At 62.4% G+C, this 12570-nt stretch overlaps 1 protein-coding gene across 5 annotated transcripts in view; it reads left to right on the top strand.

Annotated features, from left to right (window-relative positions):
* The window catches only part of HSPG2 (heparan sulfate proteoglycan 2), a 41197-nt gene that overhangs the window by 5530 nt on the left and 23097 nt on the right, over positions 1-12570 (top strand). For 2 of the 5 annotated variants that reach the window (XM_058423298.1, XM_058423296.1), the window contains exons 3-34: positions 491-577; positions 691-756; positions 996-1105; positions 1190-1248; positions 1888-2048; positions 2254-2379; positions 2918-3163; positions 4306-4425; positions 4498-4629; positions 5522-5666; positions 6433-6581; positions 6661-6807; positions 6877-7040; positions 7111-7287; positions 7700-7896; positions 7973-8120; positions 8217-8344; positions 8414-8500; positions 8592-8650; positions 8724-8791; positions 9336-9476; positions 10069-10245; positions 10346-10525; positions 10722-10840; positions 10916-11027; positions 11107-11220; positions 11300-11427; positions 11505-11591; positions 11677-11726; positions 11809-11897; positions 11972-12112; positions 12193-12384. In XM_058423298.1, the coding sequence (XP_058279281.1) occupies positions 491-577; positions 691-756; positions 996-1105; positions 1190-1248; positions 1888-2048; positions 2254-2379; positions 2918-3163; positions 4306-4425; positions 4498-4629; positions 5522-5666; positions 6433-6581; positions 6661-6807; positions 6877-7040; positions 7111-7287; positions 7700-7896; positions 7973-8120; positions 8217-8344; positions 8414-8500; positions 8592-8650; positions 8724-8791; positions 9336-9476; positions 10069-10245; positions 10346-10525; positions 10722-10840; positions 10916-11027; positions 11107-11220; positions 11300-11427; positions 11505-11591; positions 11677-11726; positions 11809-11897; positions 11972-12112; positions 12193-12384 (4106 nt within the window). The remainder of the gene's footprint in view (positions 1-490; positions 578-690; positions 757-995; positions 1106-1189; positions 1249-1887; positions 2049-2253; positions 2380-2917; positions 3164-4305; positions 4426-4497; positions 4630-5521; positions 5667-6432; positions 6582-6660; positions 6808-6876; positions 7041-7110; positions 7288-7699; positions 7897-7972; positions 8121-8216; positions 8345-8413; positions 8501-8591; positions 8651-8723; positions 8792-9335; positions 9477-10068; positions 10246-10345; positions 10526-10721; positions 10841-10915; positions 11028-11106; positions 11221-11299; positions 11428-11504; positions 11592-11676; positions 11727-11808; positions 11898-11971; positions 12113-12192; positions 12385-12570) is intronic. The other 3 variants (XM_040084355.2, XM_058423299.1, XM_040084357.2) reach the window with 3 other exon arrangements.

Below are 12570 nucleotides of genomic sequence, written 5' to 3'. Positions count from 1 at the left end.
TGTCTTCATTGGACCTGGTGGCATCTAGTGATAAGGTGGCAGTGGGTAGATGTCACTGTGAGCGAGGGACACTCGTGCTGTCCCCATCACAGATGCCACCAGGATTTGGCGGCAGCTGGTGGCAGGGTGGCACTGAGTGGATGAGCATCACTGTGGGTGAATGTCACCATGAGTGAGTGTCACCATGGGTAGATGCCACCATAGATACCACCATGTCCCCAGGGCAGGTGGCCCCAGGACCTGGCAGCATCTGGCAGTAAAATGTGGTTGCTGCCATGGGTGTGTGTCACCATGGGAGTATGTCGCACGTGTGGATGCCCCCCATGGTGCCACCACATTGTTGCCATCACGGATGGCACTAGGATCTGGTGGCATGTGGTGGCAAATGTGGCATTGGGTGCCACCGTGGGTGGGTGGGTGTCACTGTGGGTGGGTGTCCACGCATGTGGGGGGCCCACAGGAGGGTGCCACCCTCACGCTGTGCCCACAGCAGATGGCAGCGGGGAGGATGGCAGCGGTGTTCCCTGGCCACCAACAGTCATGACCCCGGCTATCAGCAGCGGGCTGGCACCCACCGGTAAGGGGACACTGGATGGCGCCCGGCCCTGCGCTGGTCCCTGCTGGCACTGCTCTCAACCTCTGTCTCCTCTTCATCCTCCTCTTCCTCTTCCTCCTCCTCCCTGGGGGCAGCACCCGGGCCCCGCCCCGCGCCCGTGGGCATGGTGGTGGCCGAGCCCGAGGAAGACCCCCCAATCAGTAAGTGACACTTTCTGGGGACCCCCCTTTGCTGCACCCCCATTTTTCTTCCTTCTGTGCTTCATTGGGTGGGATCCTAATCCCTGGGAGGGGACACAGCTGGGGAACAGGAGGAACATCTGAATGGGGGGGGTCACAGCTAGGTGAGGGTCATTTTGGGGGGATTTTTTGGGTGTGCAGGTGCCACCCCCCCAGTTTTGACGCCCCATCCCCCCAAGTTTGGCACTCTCCGCCCCCAGTTTATTTCCGGGCGCTGGTGAACTTCACCCGCAGCATCGACTACAGCTCACAACTGGAGGACCCTGATTCCGAGGAATTTCGGGAGATTTCCGAGGCCGTGGTGGATACGGTGAGGACTGGGGAAACACGGGGTTGGGGGGATGGGGGGCACCCAAGGGACCATCCTGAGCCCTTCATTTTCTGCACTCGACAGCTGGAGTCAGAGTATTACAAAGTGCCTGGGGAGCAGGTGGTCAGTGTGGTCTTCATCAAGTGAGTGGAGGGGCTTGAGGAGCTTTGGGGGCTTGGGGGAGTCTAGAGGGGCTTGGGGGAGTCTAGAGGGGCTTGGAGGGTCTGGGGGGGACCAGAGGGTTTTGGAAGGTCAAGAAAACAGGTGGAGCAGGGAGGGCCTGGGGGAGCAAGGTATCGTCTGGGTAGATTCGGAGACACAAATAAGAAGGGTTTGGGGTGCAGCAAGGGGCTTTGGGGAGTGCAGGGAGGTTTTGGGGATGATGGAGATGTTTGGAGGTGATGGGCTCAGATTGGAAGTGAAGGAGATGTTTTGGGATGCAATGAGGGGCTTTTTGGGTGCTATGAGGAAGTTTTGGGGTGGAATGAGGACCTTTTGGGAGGACAGAGAGGTTTTGTAGGTGTTGGGGTGGATTGGAGGTGATGGGAATGTTTTGGGGTTGCAAAGAGGGGCTTTTGGGGTGCAATGAGGACATTTCAGGGTATGGTGAGGAGCTTTTGGGAGTGCATGGAGTTTTTGAGGTGAGTGAGACATTTGAAGGTGATGGGGTGGATTTGAGGTAATGAGGATTTCTTGGGGTGTAATGTGGGCACTTTGGAGGCTCAGGGCTGGTTTGGGGGTGCGGTGTGGCTATTCTGGGATGCTGACCCTTTGTCCCCCAGGCAGCTGGACGGGGATGTGTTCGTGGAGCTGGATGTGGGCTCAGAGGGGAACGGGGATGAGGCGCAGCTCAGGGGGGTCCTGCTGGACCTGTTGGCCGGTGGCTCCATCGCCTCCTACCTCACCTCCCCCCAGGGCTTCCAGTTCCGTCGTCTGGGAACCGGTGAGCCCGGGTGGGGCTTTGGGGGGAGCCTGAGGGAGTTTTGGGATGCTCTGGAGCAGTTTGGGCCCAGGAGGCTCAGAGCACCACATCCCAACCCATGTTACTCCACTGGCTCTCACACCCTGGCGTGTATTCACCCCGGCCAAATTGGGGTGGGGTGGGTTTCGGGGTGACCCCCTGACCGTGTGCCTCCTCCCCGCCGCAGTGATCCCCCAGCCACGTGCTTGCACCGTGGGGGAATTCTCCTGTGGGAGTGGGGAGTGCGTGGCCCTGGAATACCGCTGCGACCGCCGACCTGACTGCCACGACGCCTCCGATGAGGAGGGATGTGGTGAGGCAGCTCAGCACCCTCTGTCCCCACGAACCCCCCTGCGCCCCATTCCCCACCCCATGGCCCTGTCGCTCCCCCTCTGCACCCTCTTTCCTGCCTGTAACCCTCCTATACTCTCCTTCTGCACCTCCACTTCCCCCTTTAACCCCCCTGCACCCTGTTTCACCCCCATAAACATTCCCTGCAACCCCTTTTTCCCAATACCCCCTTATACTCCACTGCGCCCTCATTTCCCCCCAAACCCCCTGCACCCCATAAGCACTTTCCTCGCCCTCTTCTGCCTGCTATACCCCTCTATACAACTGTGCATCCCCATTTCTCACTTTAATCCTCCTGCACCCCTATTTTATTGCTATGCCCCCATAAACACCGCTCACACCCCTTTTTTCCCCTCTATAACCCGTCTGCGCCCCATTTTGCCCCTACAACCCTCCAATAACCCCCCATGCACCCCTCCCCTCCAACCCCACACAAACCCGCCCTCTTCACCCCCATTCCCCCTGGGTCCCCCCATAACCCCCCTTTTATCTGCCCCCAGAGCCCTCCCCACGGCCACCCCCCAGCAGCACCGCTCGCCCGGTCACCACGCGCCCGCTGAGCACCGTCCCCACGGGCACCACCCCAGCATCCCCCCTGCGCCCCTTCACCCCACGGCCCCCAAAACCAGCGGCTGGCGGGTGCCGGGGGGGTGAGGCCGCCTGCAGGGACGGGCACTGCATCCCCCGGGATTACCTGTGTGACGGAGAGCGCGACTGTGCTGACGGCTCCGACGAGGACGCCTGCGGTGGGTCCTGGGGCACGGCGGGGGTTTGGCGGGGGGGGCTCTACCTGGGCTTCAGCAAAGCCTTGGACGCTGTCTGCCATGGGAAACTCCTGGAAAAGTTGGCAGTCCGTGGCTTGGGCACGTTCACTCTGTGCTGGGCTAGGAGCTGGCTGATGGCCGGGCGCAGAGAGCGCTGGGAGGTGGCGCAGTCGGTGTCTGGTCACCAGGTGTGTCCCCCAGGGATCGGTGTTTCCATATCTTTATTGATGATCTGGGTGAGCGCATTGAGATCCAAACCAAGTTGGGTTCAAGTGTGGCTCTGCTGGAGGGGAGGGCTTTGCAGAGGGCCCTGGACAGGCTGGATCCAAGAGATGAATCCAGCGATGTGAGGTTTAACAAGACCACGTGCCGGTTCCTGCACTTTGTTCACGACAACCCCTGCGTTGCTACACGCTGGGGACAGAGTGGCTGGACAACGGCCAGGCAGAAAGGGACCTGGGGGCACTGATGGACAGCAGCTGGACATGAGACAGCTGTGCCCGGGTGGCTGAGAAGGCCAACAGCATCATGGCCTGGGGCAGGAATGGTGTGGCCAGCAGGACCAGGGCAGCAATTCTTCCCCTACACTTGGCACTTGTGAGGCCACACCTCGAGTGCTGCGTCCAGTTCTGGGCTCGGCAGTTTAGGAATGCTGGAGCATGTCCAGAGAAGGGCAGCAAGGCTGGTGAAGGGTCTGGAACACGAGTCCTGTGCGGAGAAGCTGAAGTAGCTGGGGGGGTTCAGCCTGGAGTAAAGGAGGCTCTGGGGGAACCTTACCACTCTAGAGCTCCCTGACAGGAGGGTGCAGCCAGGTGGGGGTTTGAGCTCTCCTCCCAGAGAACTAGGAACAGGATGAGAGGACACAGCCCTAAGGTGTGCAGGAGAGGTTTAGGCTGGACATTAGAAAGAAGCTCTACACAGAAAGGGTGACTGGGCATTGGAAGGGGCTGCCCAGGGAGGTGGTGGAGTCACCATCCTTGGACGTGTTTAAGGAAGGCCTGGATGTGGCACCTGGTGTCATAGTCTGGTTGACAAGGTGGTGTTGGGTCATCAATGCTCTCAAAGGTTCTTTCCAACCGAACTGATTCTGGGATTCTGGGTGCTGACTTGCCCCATGCCCCCAGGCACCCCATCCCCCTGCGAGCCCAACGAGTTCAAGTGTGACAATGGGCACTGCGCCCTCAAGCTCTGGCGCTGCGACGGTGAGAACGACTGTGGCGATGGCTCCGACGAGAGAGACTGCCGTGAGTAGGGGGCTCGGGGACACGTGTGGGGACGTGGGGACACAGCTGATACTGTACTGTGACCCCCTGCAGCCACCAAGGCGCCTGGTGCAGTATGTGGACCGGCAGAATTCCGATGCGTATCCAGCGGGAGCTGCATCCGAGCCAGCTACCAGTGCGACAGGGAGCCCGACTGTCCCGACCGCAGCGACGAGGTTGGATGTGGTGAGTGGCACCGGAGGGGACAGCTCAGCAGGGAGGGGACAGGGATGCTGTGCCAGGGGTGCTGTGATGCAGGGGGAATGTGGTGCTGTGGCACCAGGATGGGGACACCGTGCCCAAGCTGTCCTTGGAATACAGGGCTGGGGACTCTGTGTCTGAGGTGTGCCAGGGACCCTTGGCTCTGACACCAGGCTGGGGACATTGCCCAGGGACCTCGTGCCATAGCACTGGGCTGGGGACATTGTGTCATGGTACTGGGCTTGGGATTCTGTGCCCGAGCCATGCCCAGTGCCACAGGACCCTACTGAGACACTGTGTCTAGGTCCTTGTGCTGTGGCACAGTGCTGGCTGCCACAGCAGGGACCCTGTCCCCAGGCAGTGCCACACTGGGAAGCCTGTGCCACGGCACCAGGCTGGGGACCCTGTGCTGGAAGCTTGTCCCCAGGTGGTACCATGTCCCCCGTGCTGGGGATATGTCACAGAACCAGATTGGGTATCACACTGGGGACCCTGTCCCCAAGCTGGACTGGTGACACAGTGCCAAGGAGCCTGTCCCCGGGTGGGTCTAGGGTGGTGGTGACAGTGTCCCCATTTTCCAGTGGTGTCACACAGAGCAGACGGCACTAGTGGCACTGACAATGACAAGGTGGCAGTGGCAGTGTCCCAGTTTCCTGGGGTGCAAGCGGGGCAGGTGGTGCCAATGGTAGTGGCAGTCCGGAATGACTGGGGTGACAGTGGCAGTGTCCTCGACACCTGGGGCGGGTGATGACTGCGCTAGTGGTAGGGGCAGTGACAATGATGGGGGGGTGGTGGTGGCAGTGTCCCTGTCCCCCAGGGGCGCTGTGTGGTGTGGGTGGTGCCGCTGGCGGTGACAATGACTGGTTGGTGGTGGCAGTGCCCCCACAGGTGGTGACGCTGCCCCGGGAGTCGGTGAGGGCAGTGCCAGGCCAGACCGTCACCTTCACCTGTGTAGCCACAGGTGTCCCCACCCCAATCGTCACCTGGCGCTTGAACTGGGGACACACCCCCAGCAGCCACAGGTGGGCGGGGCTGGGGGCGGGGTCTAAGGGGTGCTGGTTGCTGATTGGAGGAAGGGGCATGGCTTGACATGGGAGGAACCAGTGATTGGGTGTGGTCTGCAGGGGGAGGAGCTTCCCTTTGGGGTGGGGCCTGTATGGGCAGGGTTTGTTTGGGGGCTGAGGTGGTGGGGCGGGGCTGGGCTTATGTGCAGGGTGTGGTCTGTGTGGGCGGGGTTTGGGGTGTGGGCGGGGCTAACAGCCATGTGTACATGTGGTGGGCGGGGCATGTGCAATGGGAGGAACTTGAGATTGTGGTGGGGTCTGGGTGTAAGCTGGTCATGCAGAGGGAATGGGCTCCTGTGCTGGGGCTGGGCACTGAATGTGCAGGGCACTGGGTGTACTGGGTGTACTGGGTGTGCAGGGTACTGGGTGTGCTGGGTGTACTGGGTGTGCAGGGTACTGGGTGTACTGGGTACTGGGTGTACTGGGTGTACTGGGTGTGCAGGGTACTGGGTGTACTGGGTATTGGGTGTACTGGGTGTGCAGGGTACTGGGTGTACTGGGTATTGGGTGTACTGGGTGTACTGGGTATTGGGTGTACTGGGTGTGCAGGGTACTGGGTGTACTGGGTATTGGGTGTACTGGGTGTACTGGGTATTGGGTGTACTGGGTGTGCAGGCACCAGGTGTGTCAGGTGCTACATGTGCTGGGCACAGGGTGTGTGTGGCTCCTGGGTGTGCCAAGGCTGCACTTGTGCCAGGCTCTGGGTAGCAAATGTGCCCCACAGGGTGTCGATCGTGAGTGAGGCTGGGCAGGGCACCCTGACTATCCGGGACGTGAAAGAAGCTGATCAAGGCGCCTACACCTGTGAAGCCATCAACACCCTGGGCATGGTGTTCGGCATCCCTGACAGCATCCTCACCGTCACCCGCCCTGGTGAGCGGCCCCTCCCACCTCCATGACACCAATCCTACCGTGGCACCGTCGCCATCACCAGCTGTCTCATCTCCCACAGGGCCGTGTCCCGAGGGCCACTTCCAGGTGACAGGGACATCCCGCTGCCTGTCCTGCTTCTGCTTTGGAGTCACCACCTCCTGCCGCGCCACCACCCGGCACCGTCACCGCCTCCACCTGCGCTTCAACCGCCCTGATGACTTCAAGGGTGAGTTGTGGGGACAAGGGACAAGGGGCAGTTGTGGGGACACAGCAGAGGCTGAGCATTTCCTTGCAGGTGTCAATGTGACGGTGCCGGCAGCGCCATCCGCACCAGTGCTCTCGGCCACCCAGCTCCATGTGGATGTGGGGACTGAGGAATTCCAGCTCCTGGACCTGTCCCGCCGTTTCCTGGCACTAGATGCCTTCTGGGCACTGCCAGAGCCCTTCCTTGGGGACAAGGTGATGTCGGGGTGGGGTCAGGGATGGGCACACCGGTGGTCTGGTCACTGACAGCCCATTGTGCTGCCAGGTGGACGCCTACGGGGGAGCGCTGAGCTACGGGGTGCGGTACCGGCTGGGCCGGGGGCCCCCTGAGCCCACCACCCACCCCGACCTGCTGCTGCGGGGCCATGGGCGGCAGCTGCAGGCGCGTGCTGGTGACACCCAGCCAGACGTTCTCAACCAGCGGCATGTGCCCCTCACCGAGGTGGGTGTGAGAAGGGATGGTGATGGTGATGGTGGTGGCGATGGTGGTGGCGATGGTGGTGGTGATGGCGATGGTGATGGTGGTGGTGATGGCGATGGTGATGGTGGTGGTGGTGGTGATGGTGGGGAGGTGATGCCAGTGGTGGTGGATGAGTGATGCTGGTGATGGGTGGGTGCTGATGATAGTGGTGGTGGTGGGTGATGCACGTGGTGGGTGGGTGATGCCAGGGGAGATGGGCGGGTCGTGTAGTGGCAGGTGAGTGAATCCAGTGATGGAAAGGAGATACTGATGAAGGGTGGGTGATGCTGGTTGCAATGATGCTGATGATGGGCCCTGATGCTGGTGGCGCCAGGTGGGTGATACCAGTCATTACCATCTCCCTGCTGTGACACCGCTGTCACTGTCCTGGCAGGACCACTGGGAGGATGAGCAGGGTGCCCCGGTGAGCCGGGAGCTTCTGCTGCTGGTGCTGCAGGGGCTGGAGGGCATCTTCATCCGGGCAGTGTACGACGGGCGCATGGCCAGTGTAGGGCTCAGCGACGTGGCCATGGACATCACCAGCACAGTAGACACCAGCCTGGGGCCGGCTGGCGACGTCGAGGAGTGCAGGTGACCACTGGCAGCAAGGTCACGGGCTCAGGGCCACTGCTGCTGTGATGCCACTGTCACACTGCTCTGTCCCCAGGTGCCCCGTGGGCTACACAGGGCTATCGTGCCAGCACTGTGCCCCCCGTTTCGAGCGGGTGACGAGGGGACCTTATCTGGGGATCTGCTCTGGCTGTGGCTGCCATGGCCACTCCAGCACCTGTGACCCCGTTTTTGGGCACTGCTTGGTAAGGAGGGAGGGGTTGACAAGGTGCCAAGGGGACAGGGACAGGATCACCACTCCCAGGATCACCATTCCCCTCTAACGTGTGTCCCTCTACCAGAATTGCCAGCACAACACGGAGGGTCCCCAGTGTGAGAAGTGCAAACCTGGCTTTTTCGGCGATGCCACCAAGGGCACAGCCACTGCCTGTCACCCTTGTCCCTGTCCCTACACTGAGCCATCTCGCAGGTGAGTGCCGACACCAGGGACCAGCCCCTGATGTCACTACCCTGGTGTCACCATCATTGTCACCCACAGGTTCTCAGAGTCGTGCTTTTTGGACACAGATGGCCAGGCCACCTGCGATGCCTGTGCCCCTGGATACACCGGCCGCCGCTGTGAGAGGTGGGTAGGGCTCCCTCCCTGTAACCCCCCGACCTGAGACCCCCCCACCTGTCACCCACCTTTCACCCACCCGTCCCCCACCCATCCATAGGTGTGCTCCAGGCTACGAGGGAGACCCCATCCAGCCGGGTGGCAAGTGCACCCCGATTGGTGAGTGGAGGGTGCAGGCTGGGGGGTCCCCGCACCCTTGGGTGCCCTCCTCCCTCACCCTCGCTGCCTGCAGGCCAGGAGCTCGTCAAGTGTGATGCCCGTGGGGGCCAGGATGAGGCAGGTGGCACTTGTCGCTGCAAGGTGAGGACAGGGGACTGGGGGGACGGTGGGGATAATATTGCTGAGGACAATGCGGGGGCAATGGGGGACTGGGTGTTGCCATCCCCACTGCACCAGCCTGGTCCCAGGTACCCAGTCCCTGCCCTAGCACCAATCCTACATCTGCCCCATAGTGCCCAGTCCAACCCCCAGTCAGATCTCCTGAGGCAACTAGTCCCACCCCCTCACAGTACCCAGTCCCACTCCCCACAGCACCCAGTCCAATCCCTGGGATACCCAATCCAATCTACCCGGCACCAGTCCCACACCCTGCCCCATGGCACCCAGCCCAATGCCCCAGTAAGACCCACTCCAATCTCCCATAACACAGTCTGACTCCCGGGGCACCCACTCCAATCCCCCCAGCACCCACGGCAACCCCCCATGGCACCCAGTCTGACGCCCCCACAGCACCCAGTCTGGTCCCTGGGGTACCAGTCCTACCAATTCCCCCAGCATCCATCCCACCCTCTGCATCCAGTCCCACCCATTTTCCTGCTCACCCCTGCCTGCCCTGTGCCCCCAGCCCAACGTCCGCGGCCGGCTCTGCGACTCCTGCGCCGCTGGCACCTTCCACCTGAGCGCTGCCAACCCCGCGGGCTGCCTGCCCTGCTTCTGCATGGGGCTGTCCCGTTCCTGTGCCAGCTCCGCCTGGCACCGCCACCAGGTACCCCACGGCACGGGACAGGCCGCGCCATCCTGGACTATGTCATGTCTCGTCATTGTCTTGACGTGTCATTCCTTGGCTTGCCGTGCCATAGTAGTGCCGCGTTGTGCCGTGCCATGCTGGACCGTACTGTGTCACGTCAAGCCGAGCCATGCCATGAAACGCCATGAAGTGCTGGGCCAAACTGTGTCATGCCATGCCATGTTGTGCCACGTCTCTCCGTGTCTTGCTGTGTCGTGCAGCAATGTGCCATTGCACGTAGTGTCACGCCACGTGGTGCCCTGCCATGCCACGTACTGTCATGATACACGTTACCATGTCATTGTATGGTATGTCCTGTTACACCGTGCCATGCCGTGTAATGCCATATAGCACCACATTGTGCCATACCACGGCGTGCCTTTACGTGCCGTGCCATGCTATGCCGTGTGGTGCCTCGTCATGCCTTGTCATGCCATTTTATCCCACGTGGCGCCATGTAATACAGCATACATGTTGTGTTGCACTCCTTGTCCCGGCAGTATGCTGTGCCACATGAGGCCATGTAGTGCTGTGCTGTGCCAGGCCATGCCCACCGCAATCCCTCTTCCAGGTGCTGCTCAGCTCTGAGGACTCGGTTCCGCTGCCCCTGGCCAACCTGTCGGGCACGCGGTTGGTGGGAGCCGTGCCACACTTTGTGTCCCCACGGGAGCTGCGCTTCGATGCCTTCCGAGAGCTGCCGCGGGGCGTTCACTACTGGGTGCTGCCTGCCCCCTTCGCCGGGGATAAGGTGACACAGCTGCTCCGGGGGACGCCTCTGTGCCTCTCCGTGTCCCCAGCACCCAGTTCAGGGCGTGGGTGACCTCGAGCCATGCTGAGTGTCCCCACAGGTGACGGCGTACGGTGGCGAGCTGCGGTACACGGTGACGCACCGGGCCCCAGCTGGCACTCCCCTGGGCCCCCGCCACCCTGACGTCCTGCTCCAGGGCAATGGGATCCTCCTGGAGCACTTCTCCAGTGCCACCCCCCCAGCCGGCGTCTCCACCGCTGTCACTGTGCCCATCCGTGAGGTGAGAGGGGTCCCTGTGTGACATCCAGTGAGAGCGGTCATGGAGGGAGGGCGTCAGGCTGGATGCTAGGGAGGGGTTGGTCTGGGGCCCCCAGATGTCAGACTGGGTGCCATGGGGACGTCACCCTGGCTGCCCCAGGGGCTGAGCTGGGTGCAGTGGGGGATGGCAGCCCCCATGTCACCCTGGTGTGGCACAGGGCGCCTGGCGCCGTGCGGATGGGCATGAGGCCACCCGTGAACACCTCCTGATGGCCCTGGCCGACGTGGACCTGTTCATGATCCGGGCGTCCTACTCGGAGCAGCCAGAGGAGAGCAGGTCAGTTCCTTGTGGGGTCAGGAGGGGACACAGCAGGGTGGCAGGGTGGTACTGACTTCCCCTCTGGCCCCGCAGACTGGCCGATGTCAGCCTGGACGTGGCAGTGCCACATGCCACCGGCCGCCCACCTGCGTTGGAGGTGGAGGATTGTACCTGCCCCCCTGGGTACCGCGGGGCCTCGTGCCAGGTGAGACCTCTGGTCCGCTCACTGCCACCGTGGGGACGCTGAGCCGTGTCCCACCCCACTGCCACTGTGTCCCCTCTAGGACTGTGACACCGGCTACACCCGCAGCACTGCCGGGCTCTACCTGGGCACCTGCGAGCCGTGCCAGTGCCATGGCCATGCCAGCGAGTGCCACCCTGACACCGGTGTCTGCCAGGTCAGCTGGGGGCAGCCAGAGGACACCCCGGGAGCCCCCATGGCAGGGACACCAGTGCCAGCACCCCCTTTCTTTGCAGGGCTGCCGGGATCACACAGATGGTCCCCAGTGTGACAAGTGCCAACCTGGCTACTATGGCGATGCCACCCGGGGCACTACGGGCGACTGCCAGCCCTGTCCCTGCCACGGACCCCATGGGGACACCCAGTAGGTGCCATTCCGTGGTCTGTCACATCTCTGAGGACACCGACTGGGTGTCACCTGTCCCTTTGTCCCCTCCACAGGGTGACAAAAATCTGCTTTGAGGACACGGACGGGCAGCCTACATGCAGTGCCTGTGCCCCAGGGCACAGCGGGCGCCTCTGCGAGAGGTAACAGGGGTGCTGGGGTGGGCTGGGAGGTGTTTTTGGGGTGAATGCTCCTCTCCCTGCCTCACTTTGGTTTGTCCCACCGTAGGTGCTTGCCCGGGTATGTGGGGGACCCACTGCGGGGAGAGCCATGCCAAGGTGAGTGTCACAGGGCAGGGAGAAAGAGCTGTCGCCTGTGGTGGCACTAAGGGGGGTTGTGGCTGACTGTGTCACCCCTCAGTGCCAGGTGTCCCCGGTGCGCATTGCCAGTGTGACCCACGTGGCAGCACCGGTGAGGGCTGCGATGCCAGCGGGCAGTGTCACTGCAAGGTGAGCCTTTGTGTGTGTGTGCCCAACCCCGGGAGGGTGACGGGGCAATGCCGTCACACTGCCTTCCCCTCCAGGCCAACGTGGAGGGTCCCCACTGTGCCACGTGCCGTCCCCACCACTTCCACCTGAGCAGGGATGAGCCAGCTGGGTGCCTGCCCTGCTTCTGCATGGGCATCGTTCAGCACTGCACCAGCACCACCTACACCCGTGGCACCGTGAGTGTTCTCTGTTGTCCCCACATGTCCCCAGGGTGTCCCCACCTGTCCCAGACCCCTCTCACCCCTCGATCCCACAGATCCGGACGTCGTTTGCCCCGGGGGATGCCCAGGGGTTCGCCCTGGTGAACCGGCAGCGCAGCACCCACGTGGGCAGTGGCTTTGAGGTGCAGCTGGGACACCCCCAGCCCCGCCTGACCTACGAGCGCTTTGGGGAGCTGCCCCCTGACTCCTACTACTGGCAGCTGCCACCCCCCTACCAGGGGGACAAGGTAACGGGGTGACCCCCAGGAGGACAGGGGTGCCCATGGAAGCCATGGGAATGCCCCACCAGGGGCTGCAGCCCCTCCCCATGGGCACCCTCGGAACTGTTGGGGGGGCGGTGGGCACAGCTTCCTTGTCTCTGCTCTTCTCCTTTTCCTTCTTCCTTTTCCCCTTGGTTTTTTCCCCTTTCCCTT

The sequence above is a fragment of the Hirundo rustica genome, chromosome 22 (genome assembly GCF_015227805.2).
Source record: "Hirundo rustica isolate bHirRus1 chromosome 22, bHirRus1.pri.v3, whole genome shotgun sequence".
NCBI classification, from domain to species: domain Eukaryota; kingdom Metazoa; phylum Chordata; class Aves; order Passeriformes; family Hirundinidae; genus Hirundo; species Hirundo rustica.
The sequence above is the reverse complement of the archived record's forward strand: the minus strand, read 5'-3'. Positions and strand labels throughout refer to the sequence as shown.